This window comes from Theobroma umbraticum, unplaced genomic scaffold (assembly GCF_002168275.2).
Source record: "Theobroma umbraticum cultivar Fairchild unplaced genomic scaffold, ASM216827v3 scaffold_4.1, whole genome shotgun sequence".
NCBI lineage: Eukaryota > Viridiplantae > Streptophyta > Magnoliopsida > Malvales > Malvaceae > Theobroma > Theobroma umbraticum.
Window position 1 is genome coordinate 8,489,106 of NW_018397258.1, and position 25,022 is coordinate 8,514,127.

The following is a 25,022-nucleotide window of genomic DNA, read 5'->3' on the forward strand; positions in this document are numbered from 1 at the left end:
ACATGGATGTTGGTTGGAATTACATCATTGAGTTTATCTCACATTTGGATCAGGACACAGCATAAACTTGCAGGGAGATATTTGGGTCCTGAAAGTGGAAACTCCACTGGGATCAACTTCTTGTGCTGAAAGGGCCAGAACCTGGTGTCTCTTTCACTAATTCTCGATTCATTATAATCCACAAAAAGCATACGTCCAGAAACCCTTGATTTCCCTAGGCAATTCATGAAAAACTTAAAACTAAAAAGAAGAAAAAAAACACTACTGCAGCAACACTATCACTATTGTAATTCAGCAAAATTGGGCAAGATAGGTAATCCATGGAGTTTATTTACAATGCACTTGTCCAGAAGTTGATAGGACTAATATTTGCAACACTAATACATCAAATTGGTCTCAGAAAAGATGATTCATCACTTGTTCATATTTTCCTTAAGCCATTTTCTGCTTTTTCACATCAAGGGAATAAGATAAGGTCCTATTATGTTCAGCAAGGATAAAGCTGGGGATTGCCTGCATTGAAGCATAGGAAACCCCTGGTCAGAAGGATGACAAATCATAATCCCCAAGGAAAACCAGAAAAGTAACACAATCAAGAAAAGATTATGAGAAAAGCATATTGTTGACTGTAGGTTCAGATTGTTTATCATGTCCTGACCTAATAAGGACGACATATGGCTGCCTCATCAATCCAGGAAGGCTTCTTAGCATTATAATAGAAATAAGCAATCATTTGGACCAATTCATCAGCCATGCGAAACTCTGCAAAGACCCTCATTAACATGACACATCACACAAGGAGTTTACAGCAATTTGAAAGACCAATGCTTTGTATAACTTTTAAAAGTGTAACTGTACAACCTACCTTTCTCCCTGTAAACAATCCGGTTTCCACGGAAAAATAAAATCTGCGGGCATTCCCTGACTTTAAGAGCAGATGCCAAATCTCTCTCAATATTGATGTCCAGCTTCACTGCCTGTCTCGAGGAACATTTCAAGGCATTATTATTGGCAGATAAACATGGCAAAACAAATTCAAGAAAATTTAGACTTTCCCTAACAAAGTAAAACACACTCCGCTTTCTCAAGCAACCAAATGGAGAGCATTAATAATACATGCACTAAGCATACTGTTTTAAGTGCAACCAAATTGAGAGTCAATACGTTTGTGGAGTGTAATTTATATTTTATCAACACAGTGTTCCCAGTCAAAGTTGAGGTTTAAAACTCAAGAATAAAGCAAAGATTTATACCCGAGGAGGTAATCGGTCCTTGGCATTCCAATATACCTGGATTGCCTTCTCCAGCTCTTTCAAAGTCTTCCAATTGTTGGTTGCCCTGTTGACAAAATGAAGAATGGATGTTTTCCTTATAACACGTAGGGATAAATATTGAAATATTATTTGTATGACAGATATTTGGTGTATAAACTTCGATAATTAGTACAAAGATATAAGAACATAATATAAATACTTAATTAGGCATTAAACATCATGAAACATCATGCATCATGAGGAAATACCAAAATGAATCTTGAGAAACTTTATTGTCCAAACGCTCTTGCCAAACACAGGCAAAATTAATTGCAACAAATGCATTCATAGGCACTGTGTAAGTGGCTGAGATTCTGGGTCATATGCCTCAATATTCGAAAATTGGAGCTACAATCATTACAAAGAGACTGACAGTAACACAATAAATTTGAGAGGAAAAGAGTTACCTATTATATCTCTCAAATACAAGAACAATTAGCGGGCTTGGATGGAAAGCAAAGCTCTCCCACTCCAGACAGTTGATCTCCTTTACCCAGCTATCATCGATCTCTCCTTCCCAGTCAATCTCAAAACCATCTTCGCCCACTACATTCTTAATTGGGTGCTGCTCAAAGTACTCTGATGCCCTAATTCCCCATCCAACATCTGCATCCAAAGGCCAATCTGGATCATCCTCTTCCACCACCATCTTCTTTCCCCTTCTAAAACCAACTTCACCACCCTCCTCATCCTCATCCTCATCGCTACTACGGTCAGATTCAAAATCATTGTCAAGTCTATCCTTCATCACATTTACCTTATTCTCAAAAACTTCAGGACTCTGCTGTCTGATTGATTCAAATGTCCGTTCAAGTGAGTTGCGTATAAAATCCTCAACAGCTACAGCTTCACTCCTACGGCCACGTCTTGGCTTCTTAGGAATGGTTGTTGGGAAGCTTTTATCCTGATTTTCATCTTTGTTCTGGGAAACTACAGATTTGTTGTTGTGGCTTTGTGTTTTAGCTTTAGATTTAGGCTTCAAGCCAGCTTGAGGATCAGGGTCAGGGTCAGGCTTGGAATCTGATCTGCTTGAAATAGCGAAGATAGGGAAAGTTTTAAAAACGTGGCTATGGCGTATACAGGAGGGCAAGATTTGGTATGAATGACTAAGAGTACTGGGAATAAAATTTGAAAAAGGCAGCAAGGGGCGGGAATTATGATGAATGTTCACTGCACAAAGAGGTAAAAAGGATGTTGGAGCAATACTAATTTGAAGGGACAACATTCTCTCAGCAACAAAGTAATTCCAAGCAAATGGAAGATAGAACTTGGCAAACGAATACTGAACCTATCCTAACCAAGGAGAGTCCATTTTACAAAATTTTGTTTCTAGTACATTGATTTTGTTAATCCGAAAATGCCCAATACTCCTGCTGAGATACTATACTCTTTCCAATAGAAAGCCTAGCACAATAAGCAATAAGAAAACAAAATAAGTAAAGGGCAATTCATCATCAACGAATTGCTTAGCTTTTTAACCACAGCAATCATCCAGCATGCTTATACGAAAATCATTTGTTTACCCATTTCTAGATACAATAATTCTCTTTTTTAATGAATATATCCAATAAAATTTTAACTTTAAAATAGAAAAAACCAGCAGAGAGAACGGGAAACTTGAAAAACAACCGTTGACTACCTCAGATTTCTGGAGAGGCTTGGTGTTAGGACTTCAATGGATTTGAAGAAATTTCAACACTCTTAAGTCATGACCCTGAAAATGGAGAAGCAAGAAAGAGCAATGGGGACTTCAGCTGACCAGTAAGCGAGACCCAAAATCTGGCGGCCTTTTTCCTAAACCAATTAAAACGGTGCCGTTTCATCCTGGGCAAAGGACAGGTCTGCTTTTCCATTTTCTTTTATTTTATCTTCTTCTTTTTATTTTTTTAATCCTGAACACTACATTTATTTTCGGCGGAAGAAAAAGAGAAATAAAAAAAAATTGAAGGGAAATGGTATTCTTTTTTCATTTTTTTTCTTCAATTAGTAAAAGGAAAATAAAAAATAAATGAATTTGCATTTTTTTTTACATTTTAGAATAAATCCAATCTATCAAAATAAAAAAACTCTCTTTTATTTTATAATTTTACCTTTCTCTATTTTTTCTAAGAAAAAATTACTTTTCTTTCTCTCTCATTTTATCTTTCCTCACATTTTCTCTTCCATCTAAGGAAAACGACTTAGCAATAACTACCATTCTTTCTTTGAATGAGATATTTTTCTTATATTATATGCATATATTTGAGATATTTTTAATATAAAACTTTATACATCGTCAGGAACATACTTTTTATAATTATTATATTGTAAGGTTTTGATAAACAGTTGTTATATTATAATTAATCAATCACAATTTTAAATACGTAAGATTAATCAAACTATTATATAAAACTCACAGCTATATATGATGAATTTTTTTTATTATAATTGAATAATTAATTACAAGTGAAATGTTAAATAAATCTTATGTTGTCATTTCATTAATAAATAATTTTTTTAAAAACTTTTATTGTTGATACACTATAGTTAATCAGAAAATATTAAAATTTATAAACAAATATTTTAAAATTAAAAATTTAGTTATTAATAAAATAATAATATTTATTTTACTGACAAATATTTTATTGTCAGAAATCAAAATTACGTACACTACCAACTTTAGCGATCAAAATTCCCCAATTAAATTTCCAAACCAACAACTAAGCAAATCCCCCTAATTAGCTGAAAATTTTTTAACCAATTTTCGGATCCGACGCCGGACCTAGCTAAATTCTCTAAAACACTAAACTGAGAGAAAGTACGTCGTAGTTTCAGTAGGATCGAGATTACGGGGCCGACGATGGTATGGCCACCGTGGAAACGGCGGCAGAGCAAAAGAGAGAACGGGACAGATCACAGAAGAGGAAGAAAGAAACGGCGTGGAAAGGAAATAACGAATGAGGAGAGAGGAAAAACAACAATTTCTTTTTTTTTTTTTTAGTGTTATTGCGTTTGGGTTAGGGTTAGGGTTAGGGTTAGGTAAGAGGACGGAAGAGAGAGGACAGTTTAAAATAAAATTAGTATTAATAATTAATAATTCTCTTCAATTATTTAGGGACTTTTGACTGGGAATGGGTCCCACGACCAGGTAACTGCCAAGCCGGTGCGTATTTTGCCCTGCTCAAAAAATAAATTCCAGATTTTACTGAAAAGTAGGTGTCATTCTCTGTAACTGAATCTTAAAATTACATTACAATATTTGGTAACAGAAAAATAAAATATTTATTAATATAAATGACAAAAATTAGAATTTATTTTGAATAAAAGTACTTTTACATCCAAAAATTAGAATTTGTTTTGAATTAAAGTACCTATGCACAGAGTAAAGATAAAAAAAAAAAAAGAGTGAGGCAATTATTTTTACTCGAGTATTTCAATTTTCCAGTGGAGTGAGAGTGTGGGGCTTGACTGTTAAAAGACAGTACAACAAAGCAGCCAAAAAACCATTTAAATTCAAATTCAAATGTCAAAGGGTTATCAATGGGTTTCTGTTTTGTATACTTATATCATCACCTTTTTGAAAACTGTATTCGCCAAACGTGGAAGATGTAAATCCATGGGAAATTAAATATGATTGACTTCCAAATTTGTCAAAGAAATGAAACGTTTATCATCAGCAATGAAGCAATATTGCTCATCTTTCCATTACAAAAGTCATTTCCGATATCAACCGCTAAAGAAAACTGTTAGCTTTCATTCCAGAATTTCAAGAACCGGAGCCTAATCCTGTCGTTTGTAAGTTGGAACTGACCTGAAATCAATGTTGACTCCGATTCCGATATCCTTTCAGTATGGGTGCATCGTAAGATTTAAAACATAAATACAGAACGTTCATGGAGCTGGTTTCCTAATTATCCTCATCAAACAAGGGATACGTATCGCCAACTGAACTCATTCACAGATTCAAATCAACCTTTAACATCCACTTGTTCCCTCAAAGGAACATTCTATCCAATGAAGTTGTGCTCGTTTCTTCCTCTACAGAAATATTTGCATGCAAATCGACATTTAAACGTTAACATTATCACTAGTAAATGAAAAGAAAACACAATAAATTTGGAACTCTTATACTTATAATATTATTCAGATCATACGCTAATCAAATGTACATGCATGCATGCATGCTTCTCTCATGCATACATACAACAAACAACAAACAGAAAGAAAAAATAATAGCTATTGAGCTAAGGCTTCCTACTCCACAGAGAACTTCTCCACTGGAAAGCCGGAGAAGAAAAAGAAAATATGCTCTCTAAAAAAAAAAATAGCCTCCTTTTTCTTTTCCGTTTTCCTTTTCTTCTCGTTGTTGTTTTTCGAGTGAAAGGAAAACAATGGCCAATGAGGTGTCTCCACGTGTCAGAAAACAACCTCACATCTGCAGGAAGCGAGCGAGCTGGCTCGGGTTGACGATGCCCGGTATGTGGGCCCCATCTGTCTTCAGCAGACTCGCCACTTCCACGTACCTTTGATGCTTCTCCTCCTTCGGCTTCGGCTCGGCGTCGCCTGATCCAGATCTCTCGCTTGGCTCGGCTTCTTCTCTGATTCCCTTCCTGGATTCAGCGGCCGTTAGTTGCGGTTGGCCGAACAGCGTCCCACGAGTGAGGAACTCGTAGGCCAAGTAACCAGCCAGGAGCTGGTTGGAGATAACCGGGTGGGCGGCTTTGTCGGAGCCGGCTAATGGGGCAGCTGGCTTGGGTAATTTTGTGGCTGGAGGGGTTAAGTGTTTGAGGTCAAAATCGTCTCTCTCTTTGCGCTTGTTGTTGGGCATGGAAACCCGACGGGGCGGGAGACGCATCGTTTTGGTGTTCATTGTTGCGCCCTATTTGGTGCATGCCACGTCAGCGCCAAATATCTACTGTGTATAAAACGCGAATATAAAGAAGAAAAAAAAAGATCCCCAAAGGATAAATGGGGACCTACTGTTTTCAGTCTCTTTCTTTCAAGAAACGGGGTTGTTTGGTAAACCAAAGAGCGGTGAAAATAGTGTAGAGTAAAAAAGGTAAAACAGTAAAAAGTAGCAAAGTAAAAAATCGATGGTAAAAGTATTTAAGAAGAGGAGACGATAAAAAGACAGGGAGAGAGAGAGGAGGGGTAAAAAAAGTTTTAAAAAAAAAAAACCAGATATGCAGTGGCCGGAATCTGGCTTTTAAAATTGCCGTTTGAAAGTGATTTATGAATAGGAGGGATGAGAGAGAGAAGAGGGAGAAAAGAGTGAATGCGAGAGAGAGATCACTTTGAGAGAGAGGAGAAAAATAGTTGGGGGGCACGGAGCATGAAAAGATGGTGGGGTTGTATGTATTTATAGGGAAGGGATTAAGAATTTGCTCCTGCAGTTGATGAAAATTACGGGGATTGCCACAAGAGATTGAATGACGAAACTACCCTCCCTCTTATCTCATGTTTTTTTATGTTTTAATCACTCCTGCCCTTTTGGCGGATTACCATGCCAACAAGTTTGCAATTTTTGGAAAAAACAAAAGAAAGGTGGGGGCAAGATTCCTGTTTAGCCACAGAGAATGGGATCCATGGGCTTTTTTACCAAATTTCTGTTTCTTTGATATTATCTGGTCTTTGTGTGCGTAATATTTATAAGCGCCTTCGGTTATCATACAATAGAAATAAATTACATGTTAAATTTCAGTTACCAAGTGTATCTGCATTTATATGGATTGGAATCTATGGTGATCAGAATTAAAATATACAAATCATGTAAAGATTAGATATCTTAACCACCCTAATTCAAATTTAATTGTTTTTTTTTTAATTAAGATTTTTGAAAAGAAAATCAAATTTAATGTTTAGACTTGCGAATACCCGCACTTTATCATTGGGTTCACAAACGAACTAACTATGGTCAAATTTGTACATCATAATTTATCAATTATTAATTATCAAAATTTACTTATAAAATATTTGAATGTACTTAAAAATAAATATATTTTAACTATGCAGTGTTTGTGTTTGTAATAAATAAGGAGATTATTTATCTTATTGAGTAAAACTTGTTTAATATAATAAAATAAAACAAGCAAAGGTTTATCTAACGCTTGTAGTATTTCAGTTACCAAGTCTTAGCCTTGCCTAAGACTATTATAATATTTATAATTATTTAACATATTATTTATATTTTAATAATAAAAATAACTTAAATGAGTAGGTCGAGAACCTAAGTGTTTTTTAGATGTCATTTGAGCTCTGAGGTACTTCTAATTTGAAACCTTGATCCAGGGTTTTTTATGCAAGAAACTCTTTTTTTTTTTTTAGATTTCTCTTATTTTATAACTATTTTTATTTTCTTTTTTGATTTGTAACCTTTTTTTTTTCTTGAAAGAAGTGATATGATTATTGTCAAGCTTTATATCTCTGCCATAAGTTATATATTAGGTAAGTATATTTATTAAGTACTTGTTTGGTTTGGTTTTTTTTAGTTTAAAAGCTATTATAAAGTTTTTATAAAAAATAATAGCTTTTAAAATTAAGTTAAATCTATTTGATAAATTTATTTTTGTAAGTTTTTTTTATAAATAAGTTGTTTGATAAAATAATTTATATAAATTCAAATTTTGATTAAAATTACCATAAAATGTATTTAATAAATAATTTTTTATTAATCATAAATTCCTTTAATCATAATGAGAAAAAGTTAATTTTAGTTTTTTATTTATAAAAAGTATAAAAAGTATTTTTATACAACATAAAATTTATAATTAATAATAAATCATATAAAAATAAAAACAGATAATGTTGAAATTATTTTTAATAGTTGAGGGTATTTTTGAAACAAAAAAATTTCTTCTAAAAAAGAGGCATGTTTTTTAAAAAAAAGGAGAGAAAGTTCCTCCCTCAAGCTTTTTCTAAAACTCTTGTTTTCAAAAGTTTATTTAAAAAAAAAACTACTTATTTTTTTAAGAGTTTTTTCAAATATTTGTTTGACCTAGCTTTTACTTTTAAGAGGTAAATTAGTTAAAAAAAGCTAAGCCAAACAAACATTAACTCGTATCTAATTCACAGTTGATCAATAAATAAGATGTTCTATGAACTTTAAAAAGAAAAGAAAAAATATATATATATAAAAAATAAAAATATCCTCATCAACAAGCCCAATTTTCTTCCATGTTCTTGTCAATAATTAAACCTACCTCAGGGTTTATAAATGTGGGTCTCAAAAATATCCACAATTTAGGGGTTTCATTCCCTTACCCTTGTTGTGAAAGTTCCGGTTGTTAGACATTTGAGTAATCAGTTTAATAATAATATGTATTTATTCAAAAAAATTGAATTTAAATTCTAAAAAATAAAAGAAAAAACGAATCTCATTAGTTTATGTTGTCAACATTGAGCAACTTAATCCTTCAACAATTAATCCTTAAGAAAAAGAAATATGGATAACATTTTAATGGAATAAATATGACTTCAAATTATTAATGACAAACGTGAGGTTAGAGGTATCAATAAGTAGAGTATTTATTATTTTTTAAGTGTTCTAACCCAAACTTGATTATTCGATGGAGTACTCAAATCATATAAATATCCAATTAATTTTTAAAATTATTAATTCAATCCATACCTAAATATTTTGGATATTACTTATTAAATACTTAATTAAAATAAATTTAAAAATCAATTTGTATGTATATTATTAATGAAAATTAGGTTAATAAATTAAAGTTAAAAATCATATTTATAACAATTAATGAATTTTAGTAAATATTACATTAATTATAAAAAATTAAAAACAATAAATAAAATTAAAATTTAATATTAAAAATTACTATTTATAATCAGATTCGCATAGTAAATACCTAAGACCACTACACGACCTTATTCAAACCTGTGATGGGTAGTAGTTTTATTATTCGAACCCGATTATAAAATATTTTAATTTTTTTTAATCGAGTCAAGTAATGCAAGATACTTGATTATAAGTTATCGAATGATATCCTATGTGAAGTCGTGTTTGTTTAAAAAAGAAAGAAGATGTTTAGGATTAGGAAGGTAAAATATATAAAACCTCCAAGATGAAACTCTTTTAAAAGTTTAACTTAAACATTTGTTGAGATAAGGTTTGAATGAAATTCTAAGTTGAAAAGGTTTGAATGAAATTCTAAGTTGAAAAGGTTTGGAACTCAATACTCTCTTATTGACTTTCGTTTGAAAATTAAAAGAAGATATCAACCCTCAAAGTAAAATTTATGTTAGATTACTATGTTGCATGCTTAAAGTAATATCGAATTAATCTTTTACATTACATAATCAAATTTACTAAATATAAGTTATTAATCCCTTTCATAATCTTCAAATAAAAAATTCTCAATTTTTAAACTCAAATGACAAAAGTATTGATTATGTATTTATCATTAAATCAAAAACTTAAATGCAAATGTAATTAGCAATAAACTGTTACCCTTTTTATGTTATTGTGGTTAAGATTACCACAATAGCTAAATAACTCCAAATAAAAATTAATAACTATTTATCAAAAAAGAAAGTGTTGATAACTACAGCTTATCACTTGCTTCTTTCAAGGGTAACGTGTGAAAGTGCAACCAATCTCTTTCCAACCATAAGTAAAATAACCAGTAATGTTTAAATTATTAAATGAAAATGTAAATTAAAAAATAAAAAATGCAAATAGAAAAAAATAAAAAATAAAAAGTTATGGGAATATTTTAATAATAAATTGTTAAACATGTCTTATTTTTTTAATTGTTTAAAATTGATAACGATGAAAGTATACTAAAATCTAAGTATTTACATTAATTAAAAATTTAATATACTATTTTTCTTTACTTAAATTTAGGATCATCCACTTGGATGATTTACATTGGGCTATATGCTTTGAAGCAAATGGTGTGGAGAAGTCGACGTACATTATATCATAAAGTCAAAAAAAAAAAAATAAGAGAGGGAGAAAATGAATCCCAATATACTTGAGATGTCAATCAAATCGAGCATTATTGATTTAATGAAGAGGCCCCAGCCCCAGCCCCAGCCCCAGCACTAGCCCCGTCCCCAGCATCCCCGCCAACGCTGTCCAACTGACGATACGTTACTATCTTTATCGTACATCACGCATTTGATTTTTGTAGAATAGAATAATATTTTGACAAACTTCTCCCTTGCCTCTTTTACGGCTGACATTTTAACTTGAACATTCTTTTCATTATTTAATTATTTAATATAAAATAATAATATAATAGATTTTTATGGGTATTCAAGGGGTGATATTGTACTTTACTCAAACCTTAGACGGGTAATGAACTGGCTATCCATATCCATAATAAATCCGATTGTGAGTCACCTTTATCATATCTGATTAAAAGATATTTATTATATTTTTTTTCATATCTTATCAATTAGATTCAATTTAGTAGATATTTTAGACAATTTGTAGAAAAAATATAAATTACATTAATTATTTTAAATTTTCAAAATATCCTTTTTATTTGATAAAATATAATTAATTATCTCAATTCGGATATCTTAATAGATAAAAAGAGATTTGTCATTTATGAGATACAAGACACTAATTTCACATTAATAACTCAAGATTATATATATGAACATACCAATACAGGTGGGCAGCAAAAGGGGCCAAGGATAGGTAGTTCATGCAGGTTGGTTATTCCAGTAGTAGCTTTTATTATGTATAGTAAATATCTATTTATACTCTCTCTTGAATTGTTTTCCCAGTCAAATCTCATTATTACATTTAATAAAATTCTAAGCACATTTCCATAAAAAATAACTTGAACCTTAATTTGGTTCAGCTGCTCATCTCTCTTGCTGGCATTGGTCTCAACAAACAAGTCCTTATATTTGTCCAAAGTTTAAAAAGATTTGATGCTGGAGCATCTTGCTGACAAGCCAACTATGCAAACATTAACTAACACAAAGGGAAAAAATATATATAAATATGATATAAGTTAAACCAAAACTATTAAGATTGAGACTAACCATCTTACCAATTAAATCAATTAGTCATTGGGTTGTATTCATTTTTTTTTATTAAGATGTAGTCAAGGCCGGTGTTTAGAATTTGCTCAGAGCAGACTAGGCAGCTCACATGGGGAATTAGTTACCATATCTTTTCGCCCCTTGGCCTCAGTATACTTGAATGCAACTTTTGTCTTGTATTAAATAATTAACATGACAAATGATAAATCTTCTTTATTGGTTTTTTTTTTATTTAAAAAAGTTAAAGAAAAGGAAAGGGCAATGAACGTCAAACTTGTGCGCCCTTGAAAGATGCGTAGGGTTGCAGGAGGCCAAATACTAAGGTCTGTTTAACACATGGTTAATTAAAAATACTATATAACGTTTTGGCACATCTTTATATTGACATGCAATTTGCATGCTTTTTATGGGACAGGACCAGGCATGAAGTGCAACGCCTATCGACTCTTCTTCCTAGCTTCAAAGGCAGAACACATGCCCAACCAAACTATCAGACCTCGTTTGCCTTGTACCTACCTAACCTGTTCGGTCATTCTGACTTTGCTCTGGAGAAAGCCTTCATTTTCAGCTGGATTACAATTCCAATGACTTAGCTTTGGGTAAACAATTATTTCTATTAAGGAATTAAGTTAACAATGAGCTTTGATTTGTAAATTGTTATCCCTCATCAGTGATCGATAATCCTATGGATGTATTGAACCTGGACAAGATGGACATAATGTTTACTTCACCAATCTAATGCATTACCCCTTCCCATTCTTTCTGTTTGTGCATGTACTTGGGATATCTGCTTTTTTATCTTACAATAAGCAGATCAATTCTAGAACAAAGTAATCTGGTCTTGATCAGCCAGTTGTAATACTACTTGTTGCCTTACAAGTGTGTCATGTCATGCACCATGCTGGTTTTGGAGCAGGATTGCATTGGTGAGCTCTCTGGTGCATGCATCATTGGACAAACATAGACGACCAAGTACTCAACTTCCTGAAGGTGATTGCTGTGGTTCGTAATGATGATTTTGGCAAAATGACCAAAAAGAGAAACATTCTGATGACTGACAACGGCCACAGACAGCCCTTGTTGATGAAATGAGACTATATATATATGGGAGCATCGCATGCCAGCATCCAATATTTTCAACAAGGTGGACTTTTGGTGGAAAACAGACATCTTTCTATACCTTAATAATTGAACCCTAGTTAGTATTTTATTTTTTCTTAAATTCCAATATTAACGTGGACATGATGAATTATTAAAAGAAAATATAACCGAAAAGTAATTATTTCTGGTAAAAACTTTTGTTTTTAAAACTCTTATTTATAAATTTAAAACTCCTCTCACCTTGCAATAATATAAAATAATTATATATTTAAATTGTTTTATGTTGCTTCTTTCTCTTTTTTTATTTCTTTATCTTGGAAAAATAAAAAGTAGTTGGGTTAGCTGCCTAAATCAATATCAAAATTGAACAAAAAGTGTAAAAAGATTTGGAATTAGGACAGGTTAGGGTTCCATCTGCTAAGTCATGCATTAAAAACACATGAGGAAAACACTGCCCAACTAGAATCAACCCCATGCTCCAAAATTTATTTATTAGTAATTAATTCCCCAAGCTTTAATATCAACATCATAAAGTACAATAACTCCCCACAAAAATAAAAGGCTTAAGCCCACAGCTGTAAAAGGCCTTTAATTCAGCCACCAAACACCCAGTAGCAGTCAATTCCTTTAGCACTCATGGCAGATGTTAGGCAGGCTTTAATTAATCCTCCTCTCCCTTAAACTTAAACCAAAACCATGCCCTTTTGAACCCAATTATTGCAGAATATGCAATATGGTTGTCATCATTAAGGGTTTGCCTTTTCTTCACTGCTTTTACATGTATGCATGTAACCCAGCCATGCTAGATGCATTTGTTTTCTTGGTAAAAGGAACTGCTCATGATATGATCACTAACAATCTAATTTGTTTAAGCATGGATTAAACACATGAAGTGTCTCACTGTCACTTATATAATTTATTAATTAATTTCTTTGATTAAATTGTGATGGTTGAATTTTAATTTGGTCAAGCTATAATAATCTGATTTGTAATTACGTTTATATTTTATAGAAGAGATTTCATATTCAACTCTCAATTATTGTTTTGAATTTCATTTCCCAAAAAATCAAAGAGGCATGATTTCTATTTAAAAAGTTTATTAGTATTGGTTCTTTTGAATGCTAGGTGTCAAACTAATAGAAAATATGTCGACAAAGGATTACTTTGTATATCTGCAATTTTATAATTACACAAACTTCAACCCGAAGCTAGACCCGTTTTCAGTTAACAGTGATCAATTTAGTAAAATCAAGCTGTGATTTAGAACTTAAATATTACATAATATTTTAAAAAAATTTAAGCTATTTTAAAAAAATTAAATTAAATTTTATTTTTTATTATGTTTAATCAAACTATTATATTTTTATTATAAATCAAACAAACTTTAATAATTAATAATTGACTAACTGTTTTTAATCAATATACTATTTATTATTCTATATCACATGATGTTGATATATTATAATAAATGATGACATGATATACTATTATATTGTAACGCAATGATATGACCATGTTACATTTTTATGTTTCATGTTAACGTCATATAAATATAAAATAATAAATAAAATTTTAATAAATAATAATTAATTATAAAAATCTATTTAACTAAAAAAATTATATAAACTTAATTAAAAATACTAAAAAAATAAAAATTTACTTTAAAAATTTTTAAATAATTTAAAAACTTATTCAAGTATTATATCAGTTTGCTTTTTAGTTTCTTTGAGAGGAGCAAACTATAAAAGGAAAAGCTTAATACACAAATGTCAATCAATCTCGTTAATAACCGTCAAAATCCAGCACTAAAACATATGAAAGGGTGCCCACGTGGCGCAGAACTAGCCGAGCCCACCGTCGTTAGTGGACCCCAGAATCCCGATTTCTGACAATAGTAACCTACCTTATTTAATTCCTTTTTTTTGGTTCATTTTTATAAATATTTTTTTTTCTTCCTTGAAGTTCCAAATCTGCTATCTCACGATCCAATTCACATTCCATTCCATTCCATTCCATCCCTTGTTTTGTTATTTTGTTTTTGAACCCCAAGATTTTTATTAATAAGAAAAAACAGAGGAGGGGCCAAAAGGAGGAAAAGAAATTTCAAAAGAATAGAAAAGAAAAAGAAGAAGCAAAGAAAAGAAGAAAACAAAAGGTTCTTGGAGGCATTGGCTTTGGATTCTTGCTTGATTGATTAATTTTTATTTTTCAAAGTTACAACCTTTAATTAAAGCAGGGCTTTGTTTGGATTGGAAGGGGCAATCTTCAAAAACAGATGGGAGGTGTTGCTGTTGATGTCCTGTGGTCTCTTTGCTCCCTTTCTCTTTGGAAAAACAAAAGGTGAGCTGCTCTTTTTTCCTTTTTCTTTTTTATTTGCTTTATTTATTTAATGTGGACTTGATTGAACTGTCAGTTTCTGTAAAGTTTTTGGATTCTGGATTACTCGAATGGAGACAGATTTTTTTTTTGGTAAACTTTGTGTCTATTTTGTTCTTTAATTTATAATTTAGAAACTTGATAAGATGTTTGGTGAGAATTTGGAAGTGGGGTTGGTGAAATATTGGCCGGTTTTTGGTCTTGATCAGTAATTTTGGGTTTTTGAATTCTGGGTTTTAAGGTCAAATTATATTAAAATAAAATTTATCTGGTTTCTTAAATTATTCTTTTCATAACTTACCGTTGGATTTCAGTTTCAGATGTCTTAAATTCTCAAATTTTGATTCTTGTAATCTGTTTTATGCGACAAAAGCTAGAACTTTACTGTTTATGGATTAGTATGATTGCATTGATCATCATATTGTACATCTATTAGTTATGACATGTATCCTTTTGATCTACATCTTCTATTTGAGTACTGATATGTTATTGTTATCCCTGTTTTTTTTTCCTTTTTCTTGAAGATTTTGGAGAGTGGTGAAACAATATGAAGGGTAAAATAAGGATTAAGAAGCCGAGAAGCGGTGGACTTAGGGGGGATTTGGGACAGATAATGAAGTGTTTATGCACCGGAGAGCAAATAACAAAAGTAAACAAGATGATACCTTCATCCGAATCCCTTGCTATCAAAGATTATTCATTAAGCGGTTATTCTTCCAAAGTTAGTGACAGTGAAAAAAAGCCGGATACCAGGAATATAGAAGAAGCTGAATTGTCGCTGCGTGAAAGTAGTTCACTGAATTATGAGGTTTGCTTCTTCGTTCTTCCAGCTTTCAAGTTGATTCGTTCTGGAGTATTTGTTTGTCCTTGCTGTCATTGGGGTCTGTATTATTGTAGTGATAATTGGAGATGGCATATTGGTTTTCCTAAATTCCAAACCATATTAAGAATAAACCTGATAACTTTTCAAGTCTGGCATGTTTTTGTCTATTCAAGCCTCCATTTAGGAGTTTTCCTGATCTTTTCATTCATCAGTAGGAATCTTTATTCTGTACTAGTAATTAAAGTTTTTGTCATTTAAAGTTAAACTTAGTAAGGATATTTCTATGACATCTGGTTATTCTACCTTGCTTGAGATTTTTATTCAACCTAGTTCAGCAAAATATGCTGATACGGTAATGCCTCTTGTTTACTCTGCTATGGTATAGGCTTGAAGTTATCAGTTTAACTTTAAATGCCATATATTTTTCTATTTGACAATATAAACTCTAAAACTTATGCAGATTCTACTTTGTCAGTTTGGTCTAATTACAGCCAGAAGTTGTCATTTTTACAAGTTTTTGATGAGTAACTGGTTAACACTGCTTTAATTAAGGCTACTTCTTCTTTTAGACCATTCATTATTGTGTCCATGCCATAATGTTGCTTCTTGCATTATTATGCCCTTTGTTACTCTTCATGGTACCTTCCACCTGTGGCTTCTCGCTTATCTTAACTCTTGTCAACACTGTTTGCGAAAAAGTGATCATAGTATATTTGTCTGGAATTTGCAGTCATTTGCACGGTCTATTAATTCTTTTTTGTGCATTTCCTTTTCCTTCTTTGTTTGCCACTTGTCAATCCTAGCATTCCTAGTTTAACTAATCTGTTGTATGGAAATTAGTTGCATTAATTCTATAAGCGCATTTATTTGCTTTCTTTTGGCTAAGGTGTCTGCAATTTGCAGGAAGCAAGAGCGCTGCTGGGAAGAATTGAATATCAGAAAGGAAATATAGAAGCTGCACTACATGTGTTTGAAGGAATAGATATCGCTGCAATAAGTCCCAAAATGAAACTCACCCTTTCCAGAAGAGTAGAACGTCATAAGAGACGGTCTCATGACTATGCTCCTCCACCAATGTCTATCCATGCTGTCAGTTTACTGGTAGAAGCAATCTTTCTCAAAGCAAAATCATTGCAGCATCTCCAGAGGTTTAAAGGTACTTCTTATATGTAGTAGTATATAGATCTTAAATCGACTCTGTAATTGTATGGATGCAGTAAGTTATAGTTAGGTGCTTTTAGACTTACACTCTAAATTTCATTTTATTTTATATTCTAAATTTATTCCTTCTGATGATGACTAAGCGGGACTGATTTCTATGTCATTATTGTCATGAATTCCTTTAAAAAGTTGCTTTAGCTATGTCGCTAATTTGGATGGGATTTCATGAATCAAGCTGTCAGGATACTAGTTTCTATTAAGATATATTGCATTTTTTTTTCCATATCCCTTCCCCTTGCTATCTTATAAATATTAGTATGCTTTCCTTCAATAATTGGTAAGTATGACTAATATCATCATTAGTATATGTGAGTAATTCATAACATTAGTATTATTAGTAGTATATATGTATTTATTTTCATTATCAAAGTGAAATGCCTCTTATGCTTAAAATTCTCTAGTTCAAAATCTTTTCAGCCTTCTTTCTGTTACCATTCTTGGCATTGGCATCTTTCCAAGCATCCAACGACATTTAAACTAGAACACTCTTATGATATCCTAGCTTCGATGCTCTATTTATTTTATTTTCTTGACAAGCTTCTTTGCTATTTGGGATGGCGTTTGTCAAGTATTTTTTAGCTGGTTTCATTGTTATCAGATGCCCTTCATGTTTCTTATCTTCATGACATTCTTTCTCCTCAAAAAAATAAATAAAGAGGAAAGAGCTACACACAACAATTTAATCATCAGTTTAAGGCTAATGTGTATTTCCATTCATTCTTGCAGAAGCTGCTCAAACTTGCAAAGTTATTCTGGACATTGTTGAATCTTCATTACCAGAAGGCTTGCCTGAAAACTTTGGTGCTGACTGTAAATTGCAGGAGACTCTTAATAAGGCTGTCGAGCTGGTTCCAGAATTATGGAAATTTAGTGATTCTCCACGTGAAGCAATTTTGTCCTACCGCAGGGCTCTTCTCCATCAGTGGAACCTTGATGCAGAAACAACCGCAAGGATTCAAAAACAGTTTGCCATTTTTCTTCTCTATTGTGGAGGTGAAGCAAGCCCCCCAAACCTCCGCTCCCAAATGGATAGTTCATTTGTCCCTAGAAATAACATAGAAGAAGCTATACTCCTGTTAATGATACTATTAAGAAAAGTTTCTCTGAAGAGAATTGAATGGGATCCATCAATTTTGGATCATCTGTCATTTGCTCTCTCCATGTCTGGGGATTTGAGGGCTTTGGCTAAGCAAATAGAAGAGCTGCTTCCAGGGATTATTAATCGCAAAGAAAGATACCACAGTCTAGCTCTCTGTTATTATGGAGCAGGAGAAGATTTGGTTGCTTTGAATCTATTGCGGAAATTGTTGAGTAGTAGAGAGGATCCAGATTGTGTTCAAGCTTTGTTAATGGCATCAAGAATTTGTGGGGAAAAACCAAATTTTGCAGAAGAAGGGATTAGGTTTGCTCATAGAGCCCTTGAAAGCTTGGAGGATGAATGCAGTGAGTTGGAAGCTACCGGTAACTTTTTACTGGGTGTGGCTCTTTTAGGACATTCTAAGTCAGCCCCATCCAATTCTGAGAGGTTTGCAAGACAGTCTGAGGCCCTTCAGGCCTTGGAAAGTGCTGGGAAAATTGCAAGTATGAAAGACCCAAATTTTCTTTATTATCTCAGCCTGGGAAATGCTGAGCAGAGGAAGTTGGAAGCTGCACTTTATTATGCAAAGTCTTCGCTAAAACTAGAAGGTGGCTCTAACATTAGGGGGTGGTTGTTGTTGGCTCGCATATTGTCAGCACAAAAACGTTTTATGGATGGTGAAATTGTTCTCAATGCTGCCTTGGATCAAACTGGAAAATGGGATCAGGGAGAATTATTGCGCACCAAAGCTAAACTTCAAATTGCGCAGGGGCGGCTGAAAAGTGCCATTGAGACATATACTCAGCTTCTTGCTGTTCTTCAAGTACAGAGTAAAAGTTTTGGTTCTGGCAAGAAGCTTCATAAGGTCTGTTAGTTGCTTAGTGTTCCTATTCATTACCTATGTTGTTTAATTGATTTCTATCTTCTTGGAAGAAACTGAAATGGTTCTCCAACCAAGTTGACTTTAGGTCAGGCATAGGTTTTTGGAATTAGATAGGTAGGTAGGTTAGAAGGTGGATTTGCAGAAATGATCTTAAGAAATCATCCTTTTTAATGTTTTGTATTTAACTATGTGACTTGCCATCACTTGGGTACCTGTGCATGGTACAGATTTGAGGCATGCCGTGAGAATGGTACGTTGTGAATGGCCTTTTAGAGTATGATTGAGGGAAGTTTTGGTTGCCAGTTTTGGATGTGATTACTATCCACTCAAAACTTAAAAAAAGATCTTTTTCTCCTTAGAACATGATATCATTTGCAGTTGGAGTGTTTGATGCACTTTCTTGTGTCATTTTCCTGGAGAAAATATTTTTCAGGGAACAACTTTTAAAGCGGCTTATCTTTTTGATTAATTGTTCACAGGATTGTGGATATTCTTCTAGGAGTTTTGAACAGGAAATATGGCATGATCTAGCTTATCTCTACATAAGCTTGTCACAGTGGCGAGATGCTGAGATTTGTCTTTCAAAATCCTCGGCCATCTGTTCTTACTCTGCTGTTAGAAATCATGCAACTGGTAAGTTTATTCTTCCCTTGGTTTATGCTGTTGTCAATGCATGGTACTTCTTATATTCTTCATAATTTTGTTTAACAAATTCCTCTAATGTGTAATGTCTTAGATTTCTCTTATTCCTTCTCTCCCCACCCCTCACCCAATATATATATATATATATTATTTTGCAGGTGTACTTTATGAGAGAAAAGGGCTCCTAAAGGAAGCTCTGAAGGCTTATCGGAATGCTTTGGATATGGATCCCAATCACGTGCCAAGCTTGATATCTGCAGCTGGTGTGCTCAGACAACTTGGGAGCCAATCCACTGCAATTATAAAAAGCTTGCTGATGAATGCTCTCCGAGTTGATAGGATGAACCCATCTGCATGGTATAATCTTGGTCTGCTTCACAAAGCAGAAGACACTGCAGCGTCACTTGAAGAAGCGGCTGAATGTTTTGAGGCTGCTGCCATTCTTGAAGAGTCAGCGCCTGTTGAGCCTTTCAGATAACAGCCCTATGCCAATTCTGCTTCTGTAAATCATAACAACTTTTCTCCAAACTCTTCCCCATCATGTATTTTTTTTCTGTGTTTCTTATATATTTTGTAATTCCAATAGCAATAAAATGACAACTTCTTTTCCTTTTTTCTTCCTCTTGTAGTGTAGGAAAAGATATTAGTATAATTATTTTACACATCAATCACAGAAGTTTTAGACTATAATTAAAGAAATTGATAATTAATATGATTATAAGATAGTTTCACAAACTTCATCTAAAATTCTTCACTTAAATTCTGTCTCTAATTGCATTATTGTTTTATAGGTTGTTTACTTTAGCCATAATGTTTTTAAAATTTTTTTAAACTATTCAAAAAATTTAAATAAGTCTTTATTTAACTATTGGATTTAATTAAGTCTATTTTTATTTTGGGTCAAGTATGCTCTAAGAAGTAATGGTTGATTAATGGTCAAAATACCTGAAAAGTTTTTGTACCCATGCATTTTGTTCAATTTAGTCAATGTATTTAAATTCGTAACATTTTAATCTTTTAATTTTAAAAATTACTTCAATTTAGTCTTTTTTTTAACAACATTTTTCTGTTAAAAAGATGACATTAGCATAGCACATTTTGATGACGTGGCACTTACATGATGGTGTGGTATGCCATGCAGTATCGACGTGATGACATGGTAACACCACGCGGCACTACTATGATGACATGGCAATGTTGACGAGGCATTAACATGCTGACATATTAGTGCTACGTGACATATTAAAACTTTTCTAAAAATTCTTTTTTGTGCCATGTTATAAGAATTAAATTGAACAAAAATATATAATATAAAAACTAAATTGAACAAAATTGAGATGTTGAGGGACTAAATTGAAAATTTTTTTGAAAAATGTAAATCTTTAAGTAGATGTTAGATATACTTATTAATAAGCCAAAGATTTAAGTATAAAAAATTTATGGTGTTAAAAAGTATATATAAATATTTTCTTACTTAATTATTTGATTCTATAATATATACATTAATTTTTTTTTACAAAAATTAAGCTTGAATTCTCCTTTTATAAAACAATTTCAAAAAAAATTTCATACCTAAAGTTACATTTAGATGAATAACTTACATTATGTTGGAATAAAAGAATATAAAAAGACTAAATAAAGTTTTTTATTTATAATAGTACAAAAATTTGAAATTTATTTGACTTAATTTTAACGTCAGATGAACTCAAATTAGCAAAATAGATTGATTTAGTTTTTCTTTTAAGATAATGAAAAAGGGAGATATAGAGTTAACCATGATTATAAAAGTAATTCTTTGTTCTAACTTGTTTAATTTAGGTATTACAAACCTCTTATTACAACATAGAATCTAAGTTACTCCACCCCTTCAATTATTTATTTATTTTTTATGTTTTTATTTTGTTTAATATTTCAGGTTGAAATGTCTTAGATTAAAGACTGTATTTATGGTTGATAGAGGTAAATATAATTGTAAATATTCGTATAATTTTATTTTGTATTTACAAATTTTTTATAGATTCAAATTAATAATTTAAATTTAAATTTAACAGAATTTGATTGTGGTATTTGAAGTTAAATAAAATCATTTTATAAAAATTTTAAATAAATTTAAATAAAAGATAAATTAGATAAGGGTTGAATAATTTCAAAAGAATAATTATTTGAAAATTGTGAAAGTTGTAACTAAATCAACTTATTTTGTTAATTTGAATTCAGCTCAAGTTCAAAATTAAATCAAATCAATTTCAAAATTTTATACTATTATAAATAAAAGAAAAACGAATTTATTTAGTTGTTTTATATTATTTTATTCTAACAAAATGCAAGTTATTCATCTAAATTTGACTTTAGGTATCAAATTCTTTTGGAAATTTTTTTCAAAATTTTTTTATAAAAGGAGAATTTAAACTTAATTTTTGTAGAAATGATAAATTAATGTACATATTTTAAAATCAAATAATTAAATAAAAAAATTTATATATATATATTAACACTATAAATCTTTTAAACTTAAATATTTGGCTTATTAATAAGTATATCTATCATCTATTTAAAGATTGACATTTTTTAAATATTATTTTTAATTTAGTTCCTTAACATCTCAATTTTATTCAATTTAATCCTTATACTATATATTTTTGTTCAATTTAGTCCTATGACGTGGCTAAAATTTTTTATTTGCCACGTGGCATTGACATGCTAACATGTCAGTGCCATATTAGCATTGCCACATCATCATAGTAGTGCCACATGGCACTGTCATGTCATCATTCGATGCCACATGACATGCCACGCCAACAAGTAGGTGTCACGTCATCAAAATGTGCCACGTCAGAGTTGATATCATTGCTGACACTACCTTTTTAATGGTAAAATTGAATGTTATTAGAGGAAAGGACTAAATTGAAGCAATTCTCAAAATTAACGGACTAAAATGTTACGATTTTGAATACAAAGACTAAATTGAACAAAATACATAAGCACAAAGACTTTTCAAGAATTTTGACTGTTGATTAATTGTCATTAATCGAAATATTACTTGTTATTTTATATCTACATGACACTTAGGTGGTACTGATATGAAAAATGACAAATGTCACAAGGTTATATTAGTATGTTACATCGATATCACGTGATATAAAATAACAAGTAATATTTTTACTAACAATATTTAATCAACTATTAATCGTAAAAATTTATTTGAATTTCTCTAAATAGTTCAATAACTTTTTTAAATATTGTATTTTTATTTTTCATTAAGAGCATTTTTTTATATAAACAAAAAAATTTAAAATTTATTTTAAGTTAAAGCAATATGTCGGATAATAAAGATAAAAAATAATTGAAGCTATTTCCCTTTTCTCTTTTCATATTTCAAGTGGGGAGTGGGGTGCAAATATAAAAGAGTTATCAATGGTGAGGGTAACTATATTTTGTCCAATGGGATCAATTAAAATAGCCTTGTATATTTATATCATCAAAAGTAATAGTTTTAAATTTTCAATTATATTTTTTTAGAAAAAAATAAGATTTTTTATTTAAATAAGAGCTTTATATTTTACCTTTGAACTTTTAAATTTCCAAATTCTCCTTTAAAATGAGAGAAAGAGGATTGAGCCCATTACTATTTTCAGACCTGCTTCTAGAGGGAAAGTCTATCCACAATTAAAAAAATTGAGTTAAGTTGCGTTTGATATGTTATTGAGAATATGATTGCTAGAAAGATAATTTTATAACGTTTGAAATAAAACTTTACAGTATTTGATATAATATGAAAAAGTAATGATTATAGAGAATGTGATTGTTGAGAGGATTACATTGTAACGGTTAGTTTGAAAACACTTTACTGAAAATGTAGCACAAAATTACAAAATTATCTTTATGTATAAAAATATAAAGTTAAATAAATTTATATTTTTTAATGTAAAATTTTAACATTTCAACTTTATCTAATAAAATAATAAACAATAACATGATAAAAATAATATAATATTTTAATATTAATTATTTAAATATTAAAATATTTAAAATTACTAAATATTTATTTTTAACTTAAACTTATAAAAAATAAAAGTAATCATACTTAGAATTATCACATGAATAATAAAAAACATTATCTAAAGAAAAATGATCGACAAATCATATTATCGATTGATAGATAGATACCGTGATTAAAAATTTGAACACAAACTATCGATAGATGTACTATTTTAAGTGTACCTGATGCTTTCTTTTTCTCATAACTATAGCAACCAAACACCTCTTTCTCTTTCTCTCAAATCCTTTCAATTCCAATCACATGCTAGCTTTACCTGTTGGAATTATTTTCGAAGAGTAAAAGAAACGTGTCTTAGCAAGTAGTTTGACTAGTTTTGAGTTGTTGAGAAATAAGTGGAATAGTTACAAAATTTTTTTTTGATAATTTCATTATTTGTTGCTAGAAATTAGGAAAAGTTAGTTAGAGTAATTATTATAAATTATTAATGCGTTATAGCAATAAGAGTACCCTTTTTTTTTTTACTTAATTACTTGTACTTGGAGGTATTTTTGACTCCCTCGAAGTAGCCACCTTTTACCCACTTTGTTAAAAATAGGTAGATGCAAGAAATTATTTACAGGCTCATTTTCTTCCTGTTTCCCGACTAGCTTCAAGATCTATTAATTCTCCCGTCTTGATCTTGCATTTAAAATTTTGAGGACTCACAAGTTGTTTGTCAAAAGGGAGAAATGTAACTTTTCTCAACAAGAGGTGAAATACTTAGGTCATGTAATTTTTGAATGAGGGTAGTTATAGATCTAGATAAAATTGCAGCCATGCTTGAATGGCCCAAGCCTAATACAGTTAAGGCATTGAGGGGAATTTTGGGACTTAAGGGTTTCTACTGTAAATTCATCAAGGATTATGGTAAAATAGCTACACCATTGACTCAATTGTTAAAAAAAGGACAATTTTCAATGGACTTCCTAAGTAAAAGGAGCATTTGAGTAGCTCAAAAGGGCTATGACCCAAGAACCGGTGTTAGCTCTTCTTAACTTTTAGCAATCATTCATTGTTGAATGTGATGCATCTGGAATAGGCATTGGGGGAGTTCTTATGCAAAATCAAAGGCTTATTACTTTCTTAAGCCAAGCATTAGGAGGTAAATATTTATTTTTGTCTACTTATGAAATAGAGATGATGGCTTTGATCATTATAGTAAAAAAAAAGGAGACCATACTTACTGGGAAGAAAGTTTATTGTCTAGATAGATCAATGAAGCCTAAAATATTTATGGGAATAACAGATGGCCACAAGAGCTCAAGAAAAATGGTTTAATAAATTGATGGGATTTGACTTTGTCATAGAACATATAAAAAGGAAAAAGAACCTTGTTGCAGATGTGTTGTCTTGAAGGCATGAGCAAGGGGAGTTGGCTACAATATCTTCTCCAATTCCATTATGGTTGGAAAGAATTAAAGAAGAGGTGCAAAATAATCACACTTTGCAACGACTAATGCAGTTATACCAAGAAGGAAATGCTGTGGGTCTTTGGGAATACAAGGAAGGTATATTTTACTTTAAAAGTAAAATTTATTTAGATGCTAATT

At 31.3% G+C, this 25,022-nt stretch overlaps 3 protein-coding genes and 1 non-coding gene across 5 annotated transcripts; 2 read left to right on the forward strand and 2 right to left on the reverse strand.

Moving 5' to 3' along the window:
- Window positions 1–69: 69 nt before the first annotated feature.
- MRL7 (polyadenylate-binding protein 2-binding protein) lies at window positions 70–3,071 on the reverse strand. The gene is made up of 6 exons (XM_021424952.2): window positions 2,953–3,071; window positions 1,721–2,717; window positions 1,254–1,338; window positions 866–977; window positions 659–762; window positions 70–513 (listed from the first exon to the last, which is right to left on the reverse strand). Exons 2-5 carry the CDS (start codon window positions 2,536–2,538, stop codon window positions 659–661), a joined length of 1,119 nt encoding a protein of 372 aa, XP_021280627.1. The 5' UTR covers window positions 2,539–2,717; window positions 2,953–3,071; the 3' UTR covers window positions 70–513.
- Window positions 3,072–5,375: 2,304 nt separating this feature from the next.
- On the reverse strand, window positions 5,376–6,613 carry LOC110413947 (uncharacterized). The gene has a single exon (XM_021424980.2). It carries the CDS (start codon window positions 6,160–6,162, stop codon window positions 5,722–5,724), a length of 441 nt encoding a protein of 146 aa, XP_021280655.1. The 5' UTR covers window positions 6,163–6,613; the 3' UTR covers window positions 5,376–5,721.
- Window positions 6,614–14,357: 7,744 nt separating this feature from the next.
- Window positions 14,358–20,047, forward strand: NPGR2 (no pollen germination related 2). 2 transcript variants are annotated; one of them, XM_089783244.1, is made up of 7 exons: window positions 14,358–14,565; window positions 14,667–14,750; window positions 15,311–15,594; window positions 16,513–16,765; window positions 17,557–18,773; window positions 19,271–19,424; window positions 19,592–20,047. In XM_089783244.1, exons 3-7 carry the CDS (start codon window positions 15,334–15,336, stop codon window positions 19,909–19,911), a joined length of 2,205 nt encoding a protein of 734 aa, XP_089639370.1. In that variant the 5' UTR covers window positions 14,358–14,565; window positions 14,667–14,750; window positions 15,311–15,333; the 3' UTR covers window positions 19,912–20,047. The 2 variants fall into 2 exon arrangements, with proteins under 2 accessions (XP_089639370.1, XP_021280940.1); XM_021425265.1 differs by having other exon boundaries at window positions 14,358–14,750.
- A 1,152-nt stretch (window positions 20,048–21,199) lies between these two features.
- Window positions 21,200–21,291, forward strand: LOC149527395 (small nucleolar RNA snoR8a). The gene has a single exon (XR_016351111.1). It is a non-coding gene; the product is annotated as a small nucleolar RNA snoR8a (small nucleolar RNA).
- Window positions 21,292–25,022: the final 3,731 nt, after the last annotated feature.

Bases quoted from the DNA above. Each gene is read 5' to 3' on its own strand.
- NPGR2 (XM_021425265.1), top strand. From the start codon at position 15,334: ATGAAGGGTAAAATAAGGATTAAGAAGCCGAGAAGCGGTGGACTTAGG. The intron at 16,766-17,556 runs GTACTTCTTATA...TCATTCTTGCAG, and splicing joins GCATCTCCAGAGGTTTAAAG to AAGCTGCTCAAACTTGCAAA. The intron at 18,774-19,270 runs GTCTGTTAGTTG...AATTGTTCACAG, and splicing joins CTGGCAAGAAGCTTCATAAG to GATTGTGGATATTCTTCTAG.
- LOC110413947 (XM_021424980.2), bottom strand. From the start codon at position 6,162: ATGAACACCAAAACGATGCGTCTCCCGCCCCGTCGGGTTTCCATGCCC.
- MRL7 (XM_021424952.2), bottom strand. From the start codon at position 2,538: ATGTTGTCCCTTCAAATTAGTATTGCTCCAACATCCTTTTTACCTCTT. The intron at 1,339-1,720 runs GTAACTCTTTTC...TTTTGTCAACAG, and splicing joins GTATTTGAGAGATATAATAG to GGCAACCAACAATTGGAAGA. The intron at 763-865 runs GTAGGTTGTACA...GGGTCTTTGCAG, and splicing joins GATTGTTTACAGGGAGAAAG to AGTTTCGCATGGCTGATGAA.